This window comes from Diaphorina citri, unplaced genomic scaffold (genome assembly GCF_000475195.1).
Source record: "Diaphorina citri unplaced genomic scaffold, Diaci psyllid genome assembly version 1.1 scaffold832, whole genome shotgun sequence".
NCBI lineage: Eukaryota > Metazoa > Arthropoda > Insecta > Hemiptera > Psyllidae > Diaphorina > Diaphorina citri.
In genome coordinates this window covers 108,272-132,291 of record NW_007378264.1, presented here as the reverse complement: position 1 = coordinate 132,291, position 24,020 = coordinate 108,272, and the positions used below count along the sequence as shown (strand labels likewise).

The 24,020-nt window shown below is 36.3% G+C and overlaps 4 protein-coding genes across 5 annotated transcripts; 3 read left to right on the top strand and 1 right to left on the bottom strand.

Annotated features, from left to right (window-relative positions):
• Positions 1-4,488: 4,488 nt before the first annotated feature.
• Positions 4,489-11,283, bottom strand: LOC103512377 (dnaJ homolog subfamily C member 25 homolog). Of its 2 annotated transcripts, none has more exons than XM_017445389.2 (3): positions 11,070-11,283; positions 5,939-6,619; positions 4,489-5,704 (listed from the first exon to the last, which is right to left on the bottom strand). In XM_017445389.2, exons 2-3 carry the CDS (start codon positions 6,486-6,488, stop codon positions 5,247-5,249), a joined length of 1,008 nt encoding a protein of 335 aa, XP_017300878.1. In that variant the 5' UTR covers positions 6,489-6,619; positions 11,070-11,283; the 3' UTR covers positions 4,489-5,246. The 2 variants fall into 2 exon arrangements, with proteins under 2 accessions (XP_017300878.1, XP_008475360.1); XM_008477138.3 differs by having other exon boundaries at positions 11,100-11,282.
• On the top strand, positions 7,560-9,206 carry LOC103512386 (vacuolar protein sorting-associated protein 4B-like). Its single transcript, XM_026825868.1, has 2 exons — positions 7,560-7,796; positions 9,195-9,206. Exons 1-2 carry the CDS (start codon positions 7,611-7,613, stop codon positions 9,204-9,206), a joined length of 198 nt encoding a protein of 65 aa, XP_026681669.1. The 5' UTR covers positions 7,560-7,610.
• Positions 9,171-10,549, top strand: LOC103512385 (phosphatidylinositol N-acetylglucosaminyltransferase subunit C). Its single transcript, XM_017445395.2, has 2 exons — positions 9,171-10,140; positions 10,446-10,549. The coding sequence occupies exons 1-2, from the start codon at positions 9,285-9,287 to the stop codon at positions 10,547-10,549; spliced, it is 960 nt and encodes a 319-aa protein (XP_017300884.1). The 5' UTR covers positions 9,171-9,284.
• Positions 11,284-13,700: 2,417 nt separating the features above from the next.
• On the top strand, positions 13,701-23,457 carry LOC103512383 (vacuolar protein sorting-associated protein 4B). Its single transcript, XM_026825867.1, has 8 exons — positions 13,701-13,813; positions 14,216-14,463; positions 14,722-14,953; positions 16,198-16,390; positions 21,509-21,722; positions 22,374-22,416; positions 22,731-22,738; positions 23,025-23,457. The coding sequence occupies exons 1-8, from the start codon at positions 13,799-13,801 to the stop codon at positions 23,113-23,115; spliced, it is 1,044 nt and encodes a 347-aa protein (XP_026681668.1). The 5' UTR covers positions 13,701-13,798; the 3' UTR covers positions 23,116-23,457.
• The last annotated feature ends 563 nt before the right edge of the window (positions 23,458-24,020 follow it).

Genomic DNA, 24,020 nt, shown 5'->3' with positions numbered 1-24,020 from the left:
ATAGACGCAGGTATTGAAACCTATCAAAATTAATTTGAAAATAAATTCGATCGAAGTTTTACGTTGCGTGATAATTTGTTAGATAAACAAGTTAATTTCACGATACGCACTCTCTCGAATCAGATTTGTCACTGAGATATTACATTAATCCACACCTTAGAAAGGATTGAACCCACACTCTCCTGATCACAAGATGATCTTGACTACTCACACCTGAGTCAAGTCTAAAATAGAACAGGTGGTTTGGAAGAAAGTAAATTTTGAACTTGTAAGTAGTATTTTTTTTATGAGTGTGGGTTCAATCCTTTCTAAGGTGTGGATTAATGTAATATCTATTAATGGCATCTATTATGAAGGAAGGTGAATTTATCTGTTAACACTTCATTTAAAACCTGTTTAGATCCTCATTTTTTTTATTGAAATAAAAGGGGAAGGTATACTTACAATCGAGCTAGTATGGTTACTATGGTTCAAAATTTGTAGACAAAGAACCCAAAGAAAACTCTGATAACAGATACCAACTGGTAGTCTGGTAATGATAAGAGAAACATAAGATCCTTACTTTCTAGATATTTGAATAAAAATGAAAATTTGAAAAATCGCGCTTTAGAAGGTTAGATTTCCGAAAAGATTGCGCGCGCACGAAGCCTTTTGCATACGATCCCACTTTTCACAATGAGCTTCACTTTTTGCAAAGTCATCCACTCTACTCAAACCTCCTTGGAGATTATTTTCAAATCGTTGATCTTCGGCCTAGCTCGGCTGATTTCGTATTTGCAAAAGAAGAAACATCATGGCGGGTGAGTGTCACTTTAAGTCCCATATTCTTTTATCGGTTCTGGCATTTCAAGAAATGTCCTTTTCCGAGGAGGATTGGCTATCCAGCCAGGGACGTTGGAATCTTTGATTTTAGAACCAAATGTAAACTTGTAGAGCAATGCAGTTAGATTTTGAAGCTCTTTGATTTTGGTCAAAGTAAATGTAAAATGGTCCAGTTTCCAACGCGGAATTCCCGAATACTGAAGATATGCAATAGAAAATGCCTAGAGTAGAACTAAATGTAAAATTGTAGGTCGTGAGTGTCAAGTCTTTTTATTTTTCAATTTTAATTTCCTTTTAAAAAATGAAAATCTCCCTATTCTAGATAACTAATTCGTGAGTGTCAAGTCTTTTTATTTTTCAATTTTAATTTCCTTTTAAAAAATGAAAATCTCCCTATTCTAGATAACTAATTCTTTTTTTTTCTTTCTTTATAGACAAATTGTACCACGCTTCCGTGGGATACGTTCATGACAGTTCAGGTAAGTTTTTCCAAAATATTTTGCCACTATCTGTGAGTCTTGTTTGTGTTGTCTCTAACCAGACTAGGGATACGTTCATGACAGTTCAGGTAAGTTTTTCCAAAATATTTTGCCACTATCTGTGAGTCTTGTTTGTGTTGTCTCTAACCAGACTGGGGTTTCCTTCTATTGAGTCAAATATTTTCAAGTTTCGGGTCAAATAGAAGAGGTTTACGGTCTTGTTTGCTTTAGATCCTCGTATGATAGTTCTAGAAGAGCACAAACATCAATATGTTTGGGTAATCTCTAGATGACAAGTGTCAACAAAGACCTGGGTTGAAATCTCAGTTCCCCGATGAGATAAAATCAAAGCAGACTTTGTTTAACTATATGACAAGCTTATGAAACAATGGAACATTCTTTGTAACATTGATTGCACCTTATGGTCTTCTTTGTTTAATAACACTAGGATTGAGGTATTATTCACAGTAGAAACCTAAAGTTAGAGGAATATGACGATTCATCATGTTGCATGTCAATATTTGCAAGCAAGAGTATGGTGATGAAGAGAAATACTACCTCATACGCAAACACCTCAAGTATTCCCAAGGCCAGTTTGATGCACTGGAAGAGCATGAAAGGCTGGAGTTCTATAAGTTAGAGCTGTGGAAGAAAGATAAATTCGATGTATGGAAAAAAAAAAAAAAAAAAAAAAAAAAAAAAAAAAAACAAACAAACTTTCTGACACACCCCTCAAAATTAGTGTAATCTTCCCTTTACTTACTTATCCATGACCACGGCTTAGTTGACCAAGTGTCTGTTCAACAGATTGTCTCAAGCCACTCCTCTCCTGGGCACTTTGCATCCATGATTCTACATCCAGCCTCATAACCACATTCCGGGTGTTTTCTTCCCTGCCACCTGAAAAGTGGTGTTCATTTTCATCATATCTCCTCAAATCCAATTCTCTGTCCAGATGTTTTCTTCCTTCATACTACCTTACATTAGTTATCATTATCATGGTCTCATCTCATGCCTCAATAGGTATTTTAATAAAATGTCTAAAGACCAAATTTTATTAAACCCAAGTAACCCTTTTTCTCCCTAATATGTAGTCTCAAAGTACATCCTTGAACAATTTCCTTTTGTACCCAGTGAAAATTAAATTCTACAACTCACTACCAAATTATGTGGTGTGCTACTTTTTGTAATTTACTACAATATAAGAAGGAAGGTGCAAAAAATAAACAGGTTCTTGAAGAGTAATGTATGTAATTAGTTGATGTTTAATTCATCTGACAGTTTTATGGTTTAAAGATTAAACCCTTTGTGTCTTATATTTCGTGAAGGTTTTTCCTCCTCTCAACCTATTTGTTATGTCTGTTGTCCTTTTTAGGAAGAAGCCCATTTTTCTCTAGAAGAAAAGTGTCTTTTGTTGGGCGGGGAGGATCTATGACCAGTTCTATCTAAATTTTCACTTCCATTCGGACCTCAACGTAATTGTAGTTCAGTAAACTGTAGAGATCATTAAAAAAAAGGACTATCATGTTCTCCAAAAGTTCCAATGGAGTTTGAAAACTATTGGGTAAACTACTTCTTCTTTGATAGGTACTTCGACCAGTTATTATCAAAATCGGACAAATCGTTTGCGATTTATCGCGGAACCAACATTCATGCACAAACCAAAGGATAAAATGAAGAAGTTGAATGACGTTCGTTCAATGACAGGTTACTGGGCAATGCTAGAAGAAAAGTGTCTTTTGTTGGGCGGGGAGGATCTATGACCAGTTCTATCTAAATTTTCACTTCCATTCGGACCTCAACGTAATTTTAGTTCAGTAAACTGTAGAGATCATAAAAAAAACGGACTCTCATGGGCTCCAAAAGTTCCAATGGAGTTTGAAAACTTTTGGGTAAACTTCTTCTTTGATAGGTACTTCGACCAGTTATTATCAAAATCGGACAAATCGTTTGAGATTTATCGCGAAACCAACATTCATGCACAAACCAAAGGATAAAATGAAGAAGTTGAATGACGTTCGTTCAATGACAGGTTACTGGGCATATAAACCTTATTAGATTTAATTGATTTAGCTCAGTAAACTGTAGAGATCATTAAAAAAAAGGACTATCATGTTCTCCAAAAGTTCCAATGGAGTTTGAAAACTATTGGGTAAACTTCTTCTTTGATAGGTACTTCGACCAGTTATTATCAAAATCGGACAAATCGTTTGAGATTTATCACGGAACCAACATTCATGCACAAACCAAAGGAGAAAATGAAGAAGTTGAATGACGTTTGTTTAATGACAGGTTACAAAAACAAGTTTTGGCATATTTCTTCTGAAATCTTCATCCCTACTTGTAATTTTCTGTGAAAATGTGTAAGTTGGTGTATTTTATTGCATACGCTATTACAGAATTCTTTAACCTAGGTATTTATTGTAATCATTGACACATTTAGACGAAATTAGTGCTGATAGGGACTAAGCAAGCGTTTAACAATGTTAACATGTCACTTTTAAGCTCAATATTCTTCAATCTTTATTTTTTTTGTGACACTGTAGAAATCTTTCTTTCTTGTAAACTAAGTAGTCTAAATCTTCATTTCCATCCTATAATTATATATAGTACTCTGGTAAATGTACTCATTATTAGTTTTAAATAAGACAAATTTTAACCCTTCAGTCCTTTATACAAGTGTAAATATTTCAGAATTTAATTTATTATTTTACGTTAAATTAATTATTTAATTTTGTTGTTACTTTCTATTATGTCGTGATATTGTACTTTGTTTTATAATGTAAGAACTGAAATTAAAACTTTTTATAATACCCACCAAAAATAGTAAAAAAGGATGTTCTTCCTTCCAAAGTCGTCTTTTAATGTATGTTGCACATTTTTATTCTTTAGTATCTTGTTCATGTACTATATATAATTATAGGATGGAAATGAAGATTTAGACTACTTAGTTTACAAGAAAGAAAGATTTCTACAGTGTCACAAAAAAAATGAAGATTGAAGAATATTGAGCTTAAAAGTGACATGTTAACATTGTTAAACGGTTGCTTAGTCCCTATCAGCACTAATTTCGTCTAAACGTGTCAATGATTACAATAAATACCTAGGTTAAAGAATTCTGTAATAGCGTACGCAATAAAATACACCAACTTACACATTTTCACAGAAAATTACAAGTAGGGATGAAGATTTCAGAAGAAATATGCCAAAACTTGTTTTTTTTTTTTTTAATATGAAGAGTAACATTTTCGCAAGCAATTATGCCTAACTAACGTATTTCAAATTCCCAAAATTTCCCTGATTTTATTAGAAGTACTATTGTAGAAACAGTAGAGTAGCTTAAGCCATGAGAAACAAATTATAGGTACCTAAAAAATGATTTAATTTAAAGTTAGGTAAATGTAAGGAACTGAACTGAGACCAAACAAGTTTCAGGGGCAGTATGTTTGATATTTTATTTCCAGCCTGCATCTGTTTATAGGGAAATACTGATAATAGTGATAATACAAATTAATATAATCTGTAGAATGAAATAACTAATGACAGTAATGTATATTACCCAATAAAAGCTTGGTCTTATTTTCCCTTTTCGACATTTTATTGTTTAAATTATTCCATTTATAGTTATACTACTGGAATCCCTTACAGAATGCTATTTTGCACTTTGGATTTCACACTTCAGATTTTGCAAAACACAACAGCTAATATAACGGTTGGGTACAGTTTTAAAAGGTTTTTCTGCTAATACCATGTCAAGTTTTGTGGAGAGTGAAATGAAGAGTACAAAGTTTTGAATGGAATGCAGGATAGACCTTAGTATAGTGTTTGATGCTACCCTTGCTACCCCCTAAAAGAAAAAGGCAGTAATGAGAAGTCATCCTGTGGGCTTTGAGCTTTAATACAACCTTGAGTTAAATAACAGCTACCTTTCAACACGGACATCAGTCAGTCCTCAAATGTCATCCTACCAGGACCATGATTCTTCAAATATCTCCTATACTGTTTGTACCGATTGTTACTTGCCATCTTAATTCTCATCTCTTCTTCCTTCTTGGCTTTCCATACATCAAATTTATCTTTCTTCCATAGCTCTAACTTATAGAACTCCAGCCTTTCATGCTCTTCCAGAGCATCAAACTGGCCTTGGGAATACTTGAGGTGTTTGCGTATGAGGTAGTATTTCTCTTCATCACCATACTCTTGCTTGCAAATATTGAACTTGTAGAACCATCGGGCATACCAGAACGCATACTTGTACAGGGTGTATGGTAAGATGACTAGTTGAATAGCAAGGATGTCTATGATACTGGGCTTAGCATAACCTCCACGGATGTCAAGATTATCCTCAAGAACTTTCAGGATGACCTCCTCTTTTTCAGCTTTCAGATCACTTTTACTTTTACCTGAAATTCACAGAAATTAAAATAATGTTATTAACCTCATTACTTAACTGTTGTGATATTTTTGGCACTACCAGTTTGAAACCAGTCTTCTATCTTCCAACCAGACAGATCATTCTAATATTTTTTTTCTTCTTCTGATCTATCTTTCTCTTTTCATTGAAACCATGGTTTGATAAGAAAAATATTTTATTGTAGCATGACTGAAGAATGATGATAGAAAAGATTTATTCTCACCTTTAACTTTTTTATTTGGATCAAACAGACCCTGTTCCATTGCTAGCTCCAGTGCATTATTCCTATACTTTGTGATACAACTTAATTGAAATATTGCTTCCCTATACCTAGAGTGTGCTACATAGTACTGAATTACACTGATAATAGCAATAGTGACTCCTATCACTATACTGACATCTACTTTGACAACACGGCGACGGTAATATCTGTAGTAATGCTGATAGAATTGGTCTGGATTATCTAACATGTCATTGTACTCGTTTCTGCTTTCTTCATCCCGTAGAATTTCATAAGCATTTGCTATTCGTTTGAACATTTCTTCAGCAGCTATCCTGTCTTCATTACTCTTTGCTTTATCCGGGTGGTGTTTCTTGGCAAGAGCCCTGTATGCCCTGCTGATTTCAGACTTGGTAGATTGACGTGTGACACCAAGAACTTCATAGCAGTTGTATTGGCCACAGTAAATTCCATCTATGAATATATTGGCTTCTATTTCAACATAGACAAATGACATCAGCAGAAATATGTGCAACAGTTTTGGTTTTGCCATGATTGCTTCTGTTTGTGGATTTATTTATCTCTAATTTTCTACCTCTCTCTACCTCTTGTTTCTATAGATCCTATTTAACTAAAACCTTGAGGTCAATACTTCAAAGCCTCTGTGGTTTTTCTTGGTTCAACCTGAAAGCAAAAATACACAATAGATTAAAAGAAAGGCAGAATTTCATTCTATTTATTTTAAGATTAGGTAAGAGTGTTTTTAAACCCTTTTTTTTTCATTCTAATTGACTGACGATTGATGAGTCAGAGGAAGTAGCTTGGGACTTGAAGTAGTTATCATTCCAAGGAACATTGTCCCATCCTTTTATCTTGAAAAGACAGAAACATATGTAGGATTGTAGACGTACCCCAGTGAGTCTATTAGTGGGAATTCTAATGTAACCCAGTGAGTCTACACAAGAAGGCCACTCTGAGGGTAAGGTGTAGGGGCAAACAGCCCTCCAAAATCAGAATTGCATTGTGAGATCTTGACATTGCCATGTGAGATCTTGACATTGCCACAGTTCATATCTGATTCATACAATGAGAGGCTGATAAATCAGCCAATTCCTCCAAAGATTTCTCACTCTTTGCACAGAGAAAATTGAAGAGGCGGGATTTGTGAAAAGATTGTAAGTAGTGAACAGTATTCATAGCATGAACTCCAACCACTGTTAGGTAGAGTATGAAAATTCCAATTTTTTACTATCTTTCTTTCTTTTTTCAATCTAACAAATTCATCTGGATTCAATGGAATCATTATTATTTTTTATGATTATCATAAAATACGGCTGTACCTACTAATTAGAGCTTAGACATTACGAAAAAAAAAGTTTGCGCAGGCCAGGAATCGAACCTTATCTCTTTCTTCCGGTTTCAGCTACTCGGGTGCTGACATCAGTATCGTAGTTCGTGACGCTCTCATGCAACGTTCTTATTGGCAATAAGAACGCTGCATGAGATTATTGGGACACCCTTTATGTATAGGTATCTACCAATAGTAACATAATAAAGCGTAGACAATAGACATGTGAAAAAAAAGTTTGCCCAGCCCAGGTATCGAATCTTATCTTTTTCTCCCGATTTCAGCTACTCGGGTGCTGACATCAGTATCGTAGTTCGTGACGCTCTCATGCAGCCCGTACGGCTCGTCCAGTCAGCCACTCATTTCGTGCGCACCTCGGGGCCCTCCCCGGTAGACCCGAGTAAAACTGTGGACGATCTGCTTACCCCTTGCTCCCCCTCTACACCGGGAGCTGTGGAGATGAACTTCATGGATGTACCGTCCGATAAACTGCTGGAACCACCCGTGTCTATGGTAAGCTTACTTGTATTTTCCTTTCTCGGAACCAGAACAGATTCCGATGGCGTGTCATTTTAGATTTCCTATGTGTTAAGACAGGCACCATTTCAGTTTTTTTTTTTTTTTTTTTTTTTTAAAATTTGGGGGTTTTTAAAAGAAAAAAATGCTAAATAACTGTTTTATTTTTTTTTTTTTTTTTTTTTTTTTCCAAGATTGAGTGTTTTTACAATGAAACAACTGCTACATAACTGCTACATGGGCGATAAGAAACACAAAACTTCCCATTTAGATGCCGGGTCAACACGAGAACAACAGAAAGTAAGCCGTTGAAATGCCGATGGTGGTATTCCAAAAGGGTCCTGATAGTTTACCAAAAGGAAAATACACCATTTCTTTCCGTGTCCGTAAGATGTGCCCGTAAGAAGGCATGGCACTTATTAGACGACAATGTTGGAAGTTGGAAAGATGGGATTTTAATCCCTCTGGATATCTTCCAAAATTGGTTTTTCATAACTGAGATGAAGTTTTTAAGCACAAGCAACAAATTAAGCTTTATTTAAAGTAACTAATAGGTAGCTAATAACATTGAAAATAAAAACCCATGAACAACACCCATGGTTCTCAGCATGGTTTTATAAGTGGAATTAAAATGACATGGATATGCTAATATAACCCCAGAGTAGGTAATATGTATAGGAAGGTAGGAACCAATATGTTGATGGCATGAAAAAAAAATCTGGTGTGAACATCACACGACTTTCTATTACATTAAACTTATTTCCAGCCTGCATCTGTTTATAGGGAAATACTGATAATAGTGATAATACAAATTAATATAATCTGTAGAATGAAATAACTAATGACTGAGTCACAGTAATGTATATTACCCAATAAAAGCTTGGTCTTATTTTCCCTTTTTTCCCGATTTTGAAAATTTGGACCGATTGCAATACTTTCTCATTACCTTGTATAGGTTCCCTATACGTAAGGGTAATAGAAAGTAATTATGACAGAAAAAATGAATCTAAGCACTGCCATGACACAATATGAAGAGACCAAGACAGAGAATGGAATTATTAGATTATTACGTACTCTGTTGAGTTTTCAGACAGTCAGATCTCAAGAGAAATCGTCTCACATCGAAGTTTTACGTTGCGTGATAATTTGTTAGATAAACAAGTTAATTTCACGATACGCACTCTCTCGAATCAGATTTGTCACTGAGATATTACATTAATCCACACCTTAGAAAGGATTGAACCCACACTCTCCTGATCACAAGATGATCTTGACTACTCACACCTGAGTCAAGTCTAAAATAGAACAGGTGGTTTGGAAGAAAGTAAATTTTGAACTTGTAAGTAGTATTTTTTTTATAGTGAAATTTACAGTCTCCCTTATTTTGATTTTCAGGAAGCTCAATGAACTAAATTCTGCATTGTGATAATATGCTACAGTAGCCTTATGGAGTTCTTAGTCATGTCAGTCAGTGCTTACTAGTGGATGATGGTTGTCAAAACCAGAAAACAAGCCAAGAGGCCACCATGGAAGAAAATCCTGTATGGGAATTTCACTTATCCTGACAACTACACAGATGAATCCTTCCTTGATGAACTAAAGAAAAATATCCATGTGAGAAATGTAAATTATATTGAGGCCTTCACTGGAGCCAGTCTAGTCACAGAACAAATATGTCTTGTAACAATATTCATGTTAACATACATGTTTCTACTCAACAACTGGGTACAACTTGAACACCTATTTCTGTTTAATGTATTTAACTTTTCTATTTGCTATTTCTTAGTTTTTATCAACACAATTGAAATCATAAAACAATTGAGATTCCTAGCATCTTTCATTCTCTTATTTTTATTGTCTCCTGTGTTGAAATCACTAGCACAAACTATTAGCACAGATACAATCTATGCTTGTAGTGTTATCATGATTATTCTTCATTTACTATTGAATGACTATACTAGGCCTTTTTCATCTAACATGAAAGTTATTGTAAGTAATTCTCTAAGTCTGAATAGTATTGTATTTTGTTCCATTTGTTTAGCATCCCGTTTATCAACTAATTATCATGTGTTCTTATTGCTTCTGAATACTGTTCAGTATTTTGTTTTATATCCATATGTATTCACACTTTACCACTGTTATATTCAAAGATATGTATTGCTAACTATTTGTCTTGTTTTGCTGTATAATGTATGTCATGTTTCTGTATTCTATTTATTTTGCTTGTGCATTGTTTTAATCAATATTGTATGTCCACATTGGTTTGTACAATGGTATACTTATAAACTTTTTATTATTTTTAAGAGGAAGAGGTTTCATGGAGGGAACCATAACAACGGAGGCCTTATCGTCCCGAAATATAATAATAATAGTGCTTATTTATACTGCTCGCATAGGACTGAAAAGTCTTTACTTCAGCAGTAGGCTACTACTATTATTGTGGTCAAATTCTCAAATTAAATTGAGGATAAAATTCCATACCACGCCCTCCTGTTTACCAGGCGAGCGCCTTGACCACTACACCACCGAGGCAGGAGAAGCAGTTTTTAGCATTAAGTCCTAGTTAGGAACATAATCATATACCATCAGCCATCAGTTTCCCCCTTGAATATCTAATACCTTGTTCCTCCACCCCTCGTCTCACAGACTTCAAATCGGAAAAGAATAAATCAGAGTTGGAATCACTGTGGTTGTCTTGTAAGTGTGTTATCAGGATTGAGTTCCAGCCTGCATCAAGAGCAGCCTTGTAATCAAGATGAAAATTATCACCAATGTGGATTTTGATGTCACTATCATTAACACAAGCAAAGGACTCCGCAAGCTTGAAAATTTTCTCATCAGGCTTAGCTAGACCAGTTTCATAGGAAGTTACCACAAATTTGAAGTAGCCATAAAGTTTCATTTCTTTTAAAAGATCATGTAGCCTAGGATCAAAATTAGAAATGACACCAAGTGTAATATTTCTGGACTGTAACATATCTAGGAGTTCAGTGGCCCCCTCTGCTAGTTTCCAACCCATCTGGTTACTATAAGACTTGATCAAATCATTGAACACATTATTGATATCTGCCTCAGTGATATGTCCATTATAACTATCTTTAAAACACTTGAACACTACTCTTTTCCACCAGTCTTTCCAACCAATGGTTCCAGAACCAAAATTTGGATATTTCTTGTCAAAATATTTATAATGCTTGACAAAGTTGTCCTGTACTACATTTGCATTCAAGTCATAGCCAAACTTTTTCCCGGTCTCTACATATTGCTCACCTGCAGTTCTACGGAACCTAAGTAAAGTACCTGTTACGTCGAACGTCACTAACTTAAACCGACACGACATGGCTCCGTCCTTGTACGTTTCTAAAACATTGGTGATAAAACTACAATGACTACTCGTGCACCAGCAATTAAAAGGATGGAAATGGAAAGCTGATAAGAAGAGATAAGTACCACAGATCCACACAACCACAAGACACATTTCACTGAACTCAAAACAAAACACGTGTATTTCAAATTCCCAAAATTTCCCTGATTTTATTAGAAGTACTATTGTAGAAACAGTAGAGTAGCTTAAGCCATGAGAAACAAATTAAAGGTACCTAAAAAATGATTTAATTTAAAGTTAGGTTAATGTAAGGAACTGAACTGAGACCAAACAAGTTTCAGGGGCAGTATGTTTGATATTTTATTTCCAGCCCAAAACACGTCATGGGTCATATTGCCCCTTCGTTTTATTTGTATAGTCAATCCCAATGCATTATGGCGGATTTCGTAATCCGCTACTGATAAATATGGGATCGTGTGAACGGATCTTATGTCATTTGGCAACACGTATGTTATGGCAACACTGTCAAAAAATCACCTTGAAAACAAAACCAGCTGTGTTTGGTAAAAAATTGATAAACAAGAGGCAAACTTTTTTTATTAAAATTTTAAAAGGTAATTCTTTTCTGTGAAATCCATTAAATTCTCCAGGAAATTCTCCTATTGTGCTGATGTGCTGAGAATAAGAGCACTTCATAGTCTGAATCTCGGTTTCATTTTCACACAGTTCATTTTTCCCTTTTTGACATTTTATTGTTTAAATTATTCCATTTATAGTTATACTACTGGAATCCCTTCCAGAATGCTATTTTGCACTTTGGATTTCACACTTCAGATTTTGCAAAACACAACAGCTAATATAACGGTTGGGTACAGTTTTAAAAGGTTTTTCTGCTAATACCATGTCAAGTTTTGTGGAGAGTGAAATGAAGAGTACAAAGTTTTGAATGGAATGCAGGTTAGACCTTAGTATAGTGTTTGATGCTACCCTTGCTACCCCCTAAAAGAAAAAGGCAGTAATGAGAAGTCATCCTGTGGGCTTTGAGCTTTAATACAACCTTGAGTTAAATAACAGCTACCTTTCAACACGGACATCAGTCAGTCCTCAAATGTCATCCTACCAGGACCATGATTCTTCAAATATCTCCTATACTGTTTGTACCGATTGTTACTTGCCATCTTAATTCTCATCTCTTCTTCCTTCTTGGCTTTCCATACATCAAATTTATCTTTCTTCCATAGCTCTAACTTATAGAACTCCAGCCTTTCATGCTCTTCTAGTGCATCAAACTGGCCTTGGGAATACTTGAGGTGTTTGCGTATGAGGTAGTATTTCTCTTCATCACCATACTCACAGTTCATTTGGTAAGTATGACCATTACTGCATATTGCATGACTGACGATTGATGAGTCAGAGGAAGTAGCTTGGGACTTGAAGTAGTGTTATCATTCCAAGGAACATTGTCCCATCCTTTTATCTTGAAGAGACAGAGGACTGACGATTGATGAGTCAGAGGAAGTAGCTTGGGACTTGAAGTAGTTATCATTCCAAGGAACATTGTCCCATCCTTTTATCTTGAAGAGACAGAAAAATATGTAGGATTGTAGACGTACCCCAGTGAGTCTATTAGTGGAAATTCTAATGTTACCCAGTGAGACTATTAGTGGGAATTCTAATGTAACCCAGTGAGTCTACACAAGAAGGCCACTCTGAGGGTAAGGTGTAGGGGCAAACAGCCCTAAAAGTGGGGTTAAGTTTGTATAATCTAGGATTGTAGAGAAAATGGTGATCCTAAATCAGAGTGGCATTGTGAGATCTTGACATTGCCATAAGGGACAGTTCATATCTGATTCATACAATTAGAGGCTGATAAATCAGCCAATTCCTCCAAATATTTCTCACTCTTTGCACAGAGAAAATTGAAGAGGCGGGATTTGTGAAAAGATTGTAAGTAGTGAACAGTATTCATAGCTCACTCTTTGCACAGAGAAAATTGAAGAGGCGGGATTTGTGAAAAGATTGTAAGTAGTGAACAGTATTCATAGATTTTATAGCATGAATTCCAACCCCTGTTAGGTAGAGTATGAAAATTCCAATTTTTTACTTTCTTTTTTCAATCTAACAAATTCATCTGGATTCAATGGAATCATTATTATTTTTATGATTATCATTTTAATCCCATTAATTTTTTTACAGATTCAAAAACATTGAATTTGAAAGTGTTAAGCTGAGTTCTTCAAGTAATCATACCCAGCTTTGTCTCCTCTACAGAGTCAAGTTGATCTTGAAATGACTACTTTTGATGTAAGTATTCAATTTCCCTGTCTCTCCCTCCACCCTCCTTTCTCTCCAGTCTCCTTATCCTCCCTCCCTCCTTTTCCTCTCCTTCCATCCCCTCTCTCCTTGAGGCAATCTTTCACCAACACAAATGTCCACCTTGAAAAAAGATTTAGCTAGATGAGATTTATTGAACTATTTAGTAAGTAGTGTGAGTACCTACCTACCTACCTACAGTAAAAGCTGATTATCATTTGAATCCCATTATTTTTTTTTTATTTTATTTTTTTTTTTTTTTTTACAGATTCAAAAACATTGAATTTGAAAGTGTTAAGCTGAGTTCTTCAAGTAATCATACCGAGCTTTGTCTCCTCTACAGACTCAAGTTGATCTTGAAATGACTACTTTTGATGTAAGTATTCAATTTCCCTGTCTCTATCTCTTCCTGTCTCTCCCTCCACCCTCCTTTCTCTCTCCAGTCTCCTTCTCCTCCCTTCCTCCTTTTCCTCTCCTTCCATCCCCTCTCTCCTTGAGGCAATCTTTCACCAACACAAATGTCCACCTTGAAAAAAGATTTAGCTAGATAAGATTTATTGAACTAGGTATTGAGTAAGTAGTGTGAGTACCTACCTACCTACATTCCATCCCCTCTCTCCTTGAGGCAATCTTTCACCAACACAAATGTCCACCTTGAAAAAAGATTTAGCTAGATAAGATTTATTGAACTATTGAGTAAGTAGTGTGAGTACCTACCTACCTTCAGTAAAAGTAATTTTCCATGACTTATTTGTCAAATCCATTCCCATTTTTGCAGAAAGGAATCAACATTGCCATCAAGGCAACAGAAGCAGACAAGAACAAAAACTACGAGGAAGCATTGAAATTGTACACACACAGTGTACAATACTTTCTCCATGCTCTCAAGTATGAAATCACTTCAGCCGAGGGAAAGCAATCAATTCGAGAGAAATGTGATGAGTATTTGGCACGAGCAGAGAAACTGAAGGAATACTTGAAAAAAGGAAAGAAGCAGCCAGTCAAAGATGGTGAATCCAGGACAAAGTAAGCCACCAGAGACTTAAATTTCTACTATCCAAGTTTTTTAAAGAACGTGACACTAACAGGCATTTGCTTTTACAGCTAAGTATACCATTTATTAACTGTTTGTATTGGAAAAAAAAAAAAAAGAAAATAATAAAAATAACTGAACATGGGGTATTGAAGGGGGAAAAAAACTGAACATTTGAAAAGGCAATGAAAAAGAAGAAGATTGAAGAAAAAGTAATAAAATTAAAAATAACCCCTTGTTTTTATTCTCAGAGACGACAAGAAGGAAAGTGACGAAGACGACAGTGAAGATCCCGATAAAAAGAAAATGCAAGCAAATCTGGAGGGGGCTATCGTGATGGAAAAACCCAATGTGAAGTGGACGGATGTTGCGGGTCTAGAAGCAGCCAAGGAAGCATTGAAAGAGGCGGTCATATTACCCATCAAATTCCCACAGCTGTTCACCGGGAAGCGAGTGCCTTGGAAGGGAATCCTGCTGTTTGGAGTGAGTGGATGGGATTATTTATTTAGACTATTAGTTATTATTCAATCAAGACTTGAGTGAGAAAAATTTAACAGGGCATGAGGTACACAAAATGGCTGCCTGGAAGGGACTGACAAGAAATGCCAAACCTTATTTAAGTAGGAAAAGGTTAGAAAGAAGAAGAAGATTGGTTATAATTCAATGTACACAAATACAAAGAAATTGTAAACAAAAGGCGAAATATTGCCTTGGGAACTCTCTACCATTTCACCTGACTATCTTGAAGACACGTTTTTGTACTGCGGAAATAGGCGTGTCATGCTAAAAACGACCTACACACAGATGTAAAGCGGGTAAAGAGAGAGAGAAAAAAAATACTTATCCTACTAGGGTTGACTCAGGAAGCATCCTGGTTCTAAAACCTGATTTAGCCAGTAGCATTAGCACGTTAACGCACCAGTTCCCATTGGATCACTGCAGTTAAGCAACGTATTGCGTGGTTAGTATCCAGATGGGTGACCATCTGGGTAATCGTGTTTTTCTGGCTTTTCCTAACCCCACTCAGCCTAGGTGATGTTAATGTGAGGAGGAGGAGGGTGGCTTGTTGTCTAATGGAGAGTAAAACCCCCTGTCCCTAAAAACCTTACCATTTATTAGAGTGACTTTAATCCCCTTAAAAAATAAATAACAATTTAAGAAAAGAAAGTAGAAATTGAAAGAAAGAAAAAACAATGCACCATTTCACCTGACTATCTTGAAGACACGTTTTTGTACTGCGGAAATAGGCGTGTCATGCTAAAAACGACCTACACACAGATGTAAAGTGGGTAAAGAGAGAGAGAGAAAAAAAAATACTTAACCAACTAGGGTTGACTCAGGAAGCATCCTGGTGCTAAAACCTGATTTAGCCAGTAGCATTAGCACGTTAATGCACCAGTTCCCATTGGATCACTGCAGTTAAGCAACGTATTGCGTGGTTAGTATCCGGATGGGTGACCATCTGGGTAATCGTGTGTTTCTGGCTTTTCCTAACCCCACTCAGCCTAGGTGATGTTAATGTGAGGAGGAGGAGGAGGGTGGCTTGTCGTCTAATGGAGAGTAAAACCCCCTGTCACTAAAAACCTTACCATTTATTAGAGTGACCTTAATCCCCTTAAAAAATAAATAACAATTTAAGAAAAGAAAAGAAAGTAGAAATTGAAAGAAAGAAAAAAAATGTGTTGTAAAATTGTAATTAAATAGAAATAACCCTTTGTTCATTGCAGCCTCCTGGTACAGGTAAATCCTACCTGGCCAAGGCAGTGGCGACGGAAGCAAACAACTCGACTTTCTTCTCGGTATCCTCGTCTGATTTGGTGAGCAAGTGGCTGGGAGAGTCAGAGAAGCTGGTGAAGACTCTGTTTGAATTGGCCAGAGCTCATCGACCCTCCATTATATTCATTGATGAGGTAAGATTTTTTTTTCTTTTTGAAGAGGATTGACAGAGGGTAGGTAACTGCCAAGGTCTTTTTGCCCCGAAATCGAAGAGAGAAGGAAGACAGAATAGGAGAAAGCCAGCCGTTCCGAGAACGAACATTATCCCTTAAGGATAAAATCCGCCCCAGTCGGAAATCGAACCCGCGGTATAGCACTTACAAAGCAGACGCGCTACCAACCAAGCTAACTAGGCTGGCGATGAGGTAAGCACATACCAGAACTTGCCTGATCGCGCTACCACTTGACTATCGAGTAGCAATAGCGAATTATCCGACCGAAATTGTGAATTGAAATCGGGTGCAGTACCTTAAGAGCTTAAGTCCGTACACAAAAAGCCCACTCTGAGGATTAGGTGTAGGGGCAAAGAGCCCCAAGCAACAGACCTTGCTTAATTATATATATAAAAAATAATAATAATAATAATAATAATAATTTTTGTTTGGCTCTTGTTTTGGACGTTAATCCTATTGGATTAAGCCGTATGATTGGCTAATTTTAAACAAAAGATTAACGTGAATCAGTCAGATTTAAATAGACTAGCTTTAATCACAAATTAGGCGATGTGCTGTGTGTCGGATGTTTTGAAATTGTAAATATTTATATTTTAAATTAATTTTTACTTCTGACGGAGTTGAAAACAAAAATACCGGAGAACCGGAGTTCATTCGCGCCTTGCTGCAAGTTTGCACGCTTGTAAAATGGACGACCGCTGAGGTAAAATGAACCTGAGCAGTGTAAGGTATAATCCCTTTCTTAGAGCCCCCTTTAAGTTTATTTCTATTTAACCTATGTGTTGAATGCGGTCCATTTTCCAAATATTTCATCGACATAAATCTTTCTTCATAATTTCTATTGAAGCTTTTTGGATTTATCAGTACAAAGCATTAGAGTACCAAGTATACAAGTACTAAAGTTTATATATGTAATACTAATGTAAACATAAATTAAGTGAAAGAAATTAATTAATAGGCAATTATGCATACTTAAAGCAAATTTTCTTATTGGAGAGTTGGAGAATACCAATTTTCTACTACAGTATTTCTTAGAAATTAGATATTGACTTCAGAAGAACAACTTTGTCTGCAGGAAAGATATTTTTTAGTGGATGTGCCATAAAAACCATGCATTATTTTCTATTGTTTTAATGACCTAGGAAAGGAGATAGAAATGTTTGGAAAACGGAACTCGACAGTAAATGTATAAAAATCTATGCTTATTGATGAAAAATAATAACGATAGTCTCTTTTTTATTAATTTATTTTATTAATTATATGCCTCCTGTGTACTTTATAGTTATACCTACGAAAACTACAAGTTTTATTTATTATATTACCTAAATTGGAAAATAAAAACTTCATTATTTTATTTTTTTGTAATTATTCATACCTATTAATTTATTTCAACCAACCTCTTGGAATTTGGCGTAATGAGACTTCGAATTTGGAGGTTTGTGGTTCGAGTCGGTCAATTTAGCGAGGTAAAATAATCGGATGCCCTTGGCCCAAATTTAAAGTCCTGTGAAAAACGAACTTTTTTTGCCCGAATAGCCCTAAATAGCGGAACTTTAGCCCTGAATAACGGGCGAAGTACGCGATAGTATCAAACCGAACCAAAAACGTAAAACCAAATTGATTTTTTAACATAACTGTATAACTGGTAAGATCTTTTACGGCGGGCATTTTACCCTCCATTCGACAAGATACCCGCTTACTCACATGAACCTCATACAATCTTAGTGGGGCCGGAAAAAGCCAGCAGCACACGAATATGGTACCTACCTAAGGTCGTGGTTATGTACCGGGTTGGGTGAAGTTCGGACTGGTTAAGATAGGATATTGTTTCTACAGTTTGGCATGGGAGTGGCAACTTAAAAACAAGGCCAGTTTACCAACCTTGCCTATCTCAACCCGGTACATAAGCACGACCTAAAATAGGAATAGGAAAGTCTGGCAAGAAAACTCCCCTTATGAACGCTCAAAATTCCCGCACTTTTCCACAGAAGACAGGATGGGAGGGGGGGTTGAGGGGAATATAAGGGCGCTGTTAGGGAGGTAAAGAGGGGGGGGGTGCTTTTTAGGAAGGAAGGAGGGAGGCTGCTTTAAGGAAGGTAGGGGAAGGGTACTTTTAGGGAGGGAGGGTGATTTCAGGGAGGAAGGAGGGGAGGCTGCTTTTAGGAAGATAAGGGAGGGAGGCAGGGAGGGCACAAGTTCAGCCTACCACCCTCTCAAATTATCCTTTCCCGCAATGCCATACCGTTAGGAGATTTTTTTATACTTATTGTTATTTATTTATTGTTTTATTTTCATTTATTTTTTATTTTACTTTTTACAAGGCGAAAAACTTTGAACGTATTTTGTTGGTAAACAAGTGGGTACATAGGTAGATTTTTTCACAGCATCTTTTAAGATTACTGCCTACCAAAGGAACTAGGGTCAAAAGAAAGACAAACCAAAAAGTTGAAATAAAAAAAAAAAGTAAAAACCTACTGACGTACATTGGTACTAGGTGCTGGTCAAAATCACCCCGAAACAGCAGTTTAGGTGGTGATAGCATAGAGCTCACACCTCACAAAGCTAGGGGGGGGAAATGCACCTAGAAAAAGAGAGGGGGAAATTTACCTACCCTATGTATAGTTCATCCAGATCAATGTGACAGTAATGAGTCATCAACTATCTTGGTCTAAGAGTGTCAAAGTGAATCAGAGGTTCATTTTCTTTTTTCCTTGCATGTCCAATATTTTTAGGTAAAATGTTCTGTCTCGGATGAGATGCATTTTAACACTTGTATACGTACAAGAATATGGATGGTATGTGGGTTTTATCTCTTGCAAAGGAGCTTTTTACATGGGTTTGGTAATGGTTTTATGTGTTCTCCAAAATTTGCAACTTGATGCAACTGCATACATCCCAATGCATATAACTAACTTATTGCTAATGAAGGGCTGAATTGCATAACATTTCTGCTCTTTTTTCATTTTCTAATTTACATCATGTTAAAAATGAAAACTAGATTTTTCCAATGCAAATTTTCTTGGTTCTCTTGTGCAATTTGGCTCTTTTTAAAGTTAAACACTTTTGCACCTCGGAAATGTCTCTAAATAACCCGTGTTCCATACTAACCTGGTGATACAGCTCCTCTATGTTAAAGGTCATCAACTTTTACTTATCTGGACAGTGGCCAAACAGGCAAACACCTTAACCCTTTCACCCCTAAACGGACAATACATCCCACAGAAACATTACTTTTAAAATGGGATATATCATCCTAGACCTAACAAAAAATTCTGTTAAGTGTTTTTCAAATTTAATGTTTCTTTTGTGATCTAAGACGTCAGTAAAATTCACTTGGCTAACTTGTCTGGTTCTGTCTCCAGATTGGTTTTTGTTCAATAGTCCTAGGAGGACATAAATCTTTGTAGAAGTCTTATTTATAGCCCAAATAAAAATTGAAAGATTCTTCCTAATATAGGTCAGGGTGAAAGGGTTAAACAGAAAAGAGAGACCAAAATATAGAACTACTAAGGAACTAGGTATTGTGTTAGGTTCCTTGAAGGTTGGTGTTCTGAGTCCAAATCAACAGAAAAGAGAGACCAAAATATAGAACTACTAAGGAACTAGGTATTGTGTTAGGTTCCTTGAAGGTTGGTGTTCTGAGTCCAAATCTACTTAGCAAGATGGAATTCAGGAATAACATTTGTAACTAGCAGTTGAGCTTAACAGAATTTAATCCTTTTTTTTTTCACTCATCTAATTTCACTTTATTATTTTTAACATAAATTCTACTCGCCAAAGATCTTTTACGGCGGGCGGGCATTTTACCCTCCATTCGACGACAAGTTACCCGCTTACTCACATGAACCCCATACAATCTTAGTGGGGCCGGAAAAAGCCAGCAGCACACGAATATGGTACTTAAGGTCGTGGTTATGTACCGGGTTGGGTGAAGTTCGGACTGGTTAAGACAGGATATTGTTTCTACAGTTTGGCATGGGAGTGGTAACTTAAAAACAAGGCGGTTGAGACAAGACTAGTTAAGACAGGATATTGTTTCTACAGTTTGGCATGGGAGTGGTAACTTAAAAACAAGGCAAGTTTACCAACCTTGCCTATCTCAACCCGGTACATAAGCACGACCTAAAACACGAAATAGGAATAGGAAAGTCTGGCAAGAAAACTCCCCTTATGAACGCTCGAAATTCCCGCACTTTTCAAAGAAAAACGGCGCTCGAAGCGCGCGCGGCGGAATTTTCCGCAACTAAAAACCTCATTGGCAACCCCTCTCTATTGATCGTGGCGTGTGACGGGGAAGCGCGGAGTTATGACTTACTCCACCAACCCGCCAGATCTAAGCAGCTTGGTGCGGAAGAAAACTTTTATATGGGGCGTCAACCTGGACTTTTGAGTTCAAATTGAAATAATCCCCCCTTTTTAACAAAAAATATTAGTGTTTTCCGTTCTCCTTTTTATTTTGTAAAATCGGTACCAAATAGATCCCCGAAAATCGCCCGGAGTGTTTTTATTTATCCCACCAGTTTTCCAATTAAAAGATCTCCCCTAGTGTTTATTTATGTCCTCTTTTCGTAAATAATTATGTTTGTACAAAGATTAAATAGGTGATTTTGAAATTTCCAATGTGAGAACCCTTAGTGTCCTTTTTAAACTAACAAAAAATATTAGTGTTTTCCGTTCTCCTTTTTATTTTGTAAAATCGGTACCAAATAGATCCCCGAAAATCGCCCGGAGTGTTTTCATTTATCCCACCAGTTTTCCAATTAAAAGATCTCCCCCAGTGTTTATTTGTGTCCTCTTTTCGTAAATAATTATGTTTGTACAAAGATTAAATAGGTGATTCGAAATTTCCAATGTGAGAACCCTTAGTTTCCTTTTTAAACTGTTTTCCAATTAAAAGATCTCCCCTAGTGTTTATTTGTGTCCTCTTTTCGTAAATAATTATGTTTGTACAAAGATTAAATAGGTGATTTGAAATTTCCAATGTGAGAACCCTTAGTTTCCTTTTCAAACTTTTTTATTTTTGATTCTAAATCGTTTTTGTGTGATTTTCTTCCCAGAATATCTAATGCCTTGTTTCTCCTACTTTCAGGTGTAGGCAATGACATGGACGGTATCCTAGTATTAGGCGCTACCAACATCCCGTGGGTTCTGGACGCCGCCATTCGACGTCGATTTGAGAAGCGTATCTACATTGCGCTACCGGAACTCAACGCTAGACTGTTCATGTTCCGACATCATCTGGGCAACACCAGGAACACGATTAGCGATGAGAATCTGAAGGAGCTGGCCAAGAGGACTGAAGGGTGAGTGAAGTTCTAGAAATGAGATTTTTTTTTTTTTTTTAGGTCAAAAAACATTTTGCTTGTTAGTATAGGTAAAAGAACAACGTCTTCACTTGACTGGTAAGAGACATATGAAAAACTTCTTTTGAAGAGAGGTGTGTTAACATTGGATATTCTTTTCAACAAAGAATGTTTGCGAGGTAACATCATTCCCTTCTACTTTCTTTTTACCAGTCAAGTGAAGACGTTGTTCTTTTACCTATACTAATATGTTGCTACTTGACAGATTGACTCTCCTAGAGAAACATTTTGCTTGGATGTAGCGGTTTTTACCATTATTAAAATGGGCGCGAACGACCTGTTCTTCAGAGTTGAAGCGCCTTAAGAAAATAAAAGGTCTAAGCCAGCTTAGTAAGCAAGGTAGTACGTACATATGTTAAGACTATTAAAACAGTAAGAGCGATGTTTTAATACAAAGGTTTCTTTGGGTAATCACAATGGAATATACTTTGGCAGTCAGGGCTTTGAAGTTGAAAATTCATATCTACTTGGCTGAATAAAAAAAAGTCATAATAAAATACGGCTGTACCTACTAATTAGAGCTTAGACATTACGAAAAAAAAAGTTTGCGCAGGCCAGGAATCGAACCTTATCTCTTTCTCCCGGTTTCAGCTACTCGGGTGCTGACATCAGTACTCTTGAGAGAAACTTTAAAGTAGATTTCTAGGGCACGTATTTCCACAACGATATATACGATAAATAAGTTATGTTTTTAGATTTAAGTAATGGAGATTTGGATTTAAGTGTATTTCGTGTTCATCACTTATGGGTAGGTACCTGAGATCAGTAGATTATGAAATCCCATTTTTTGTCTGAAGATATGTAATTTTATTATAATTATGTAGGTAGGTACCATTGTATTTTAGGTTAGATATCTACAAACTAAAATTGAGAAATGTGGACCACCGAGAAGATACTCGTGAACCAAAATCTCGGGTGGTTTGACTATTAAAATTTTTGTCAGAAAAGTTTCGCCTGTGAGTATCTAACTTTTGCTTCGTAGATATTTCTAGTATGCAAATGGCCTTGTTGCTAAATTGTATCAAAAATAAAAATATTTCTATTGTTTTTTTTTGTACTTCTGCCCTTTGAGCTACGCACTGCGTCTGTAATTTTCCTTGTCTCTCTGAGCTACATTGATGAACTTTGACCTTTACCTACATAGTTTCTAGGAAATAGGTACCCACACAGGATACATAATACATACTTATGTAATTTACGTATTTTATATTATTAAACGATTAGATCAAACTTTATTTACAGAATAAATATTTACACGTCCAAGCCCACGGTCAATGATGATGATATGGTCAAGCTGAGGAAATTCATGGAGGACTTCGGTCAGGAAGGATAAGTGATAAATCTGTATGAGGAATTAAGGATAAGTGAAGTGATTTCTCTCTCTCCTTGGTTAGTGTGTTGATTGAAGTAAAAAGGGAGGGAGAAAGAGAAAGAGCTCGAGGAGGAGAGAGAGAGCAAGAGCGAAAACGTAAAAGAACCTTTTTTTATAATAATAATTGTGTGGAACTTGAGTTGTGTTTTCTTCTCGGAAACTGGAACGATTCCTATGGACATCTTGGATTTCCTATGGTTTAGTACAGGTGCTTACCCACATTAAAAGAAGAGAAACCAGCTTCAGAAAAGAGGAAACTCCGAAAAGAAAATTCGACTCACCATCTATTTGTCATGCCCTCCCTAAAAGAACCGCTAGAGTTTTCACTATACCTACATTATACAGGGTGTTTGTACAAGACTTTATAATCACCCTTCTCGAGTTGTGTTTTCTTCTCGGAAACTAAAACGATTCCGATGGACATCTTGGATTTCCTATGGTTTAGTACAGGAGCTACCCACATTAAAAGAAGAGAAACCAGCTTCAGAAGAGAGGAAACTCCGAAAAGAAAATCCGACTCACCATCTATTTGTCATCACCTCCCTAAAAGTACCGCTAGAGTTTTCACTATACCTACATTATACAGGGTGTTTGTACAAGACTTTATAATCACCCAGTACATACTTAGCAATACATGCGAGCCCACCCAATTATTACCGAATATCAGCTATTGTCAGCTCACCAATTATCGAATTAAAATAGCGATCGATTCCTAGACAAAAAATAGTCGACTTACCATCACCATCAGCACCCTTAAAGGCCTGTTCCCACTTGTCGTTCGGAAAAAAAAATCGTGTCGTGTGTAGTGGGGAACACTTATTATATTACATTGCCTACAGGACTTTGGGGGCAGCGATCGATTCGTA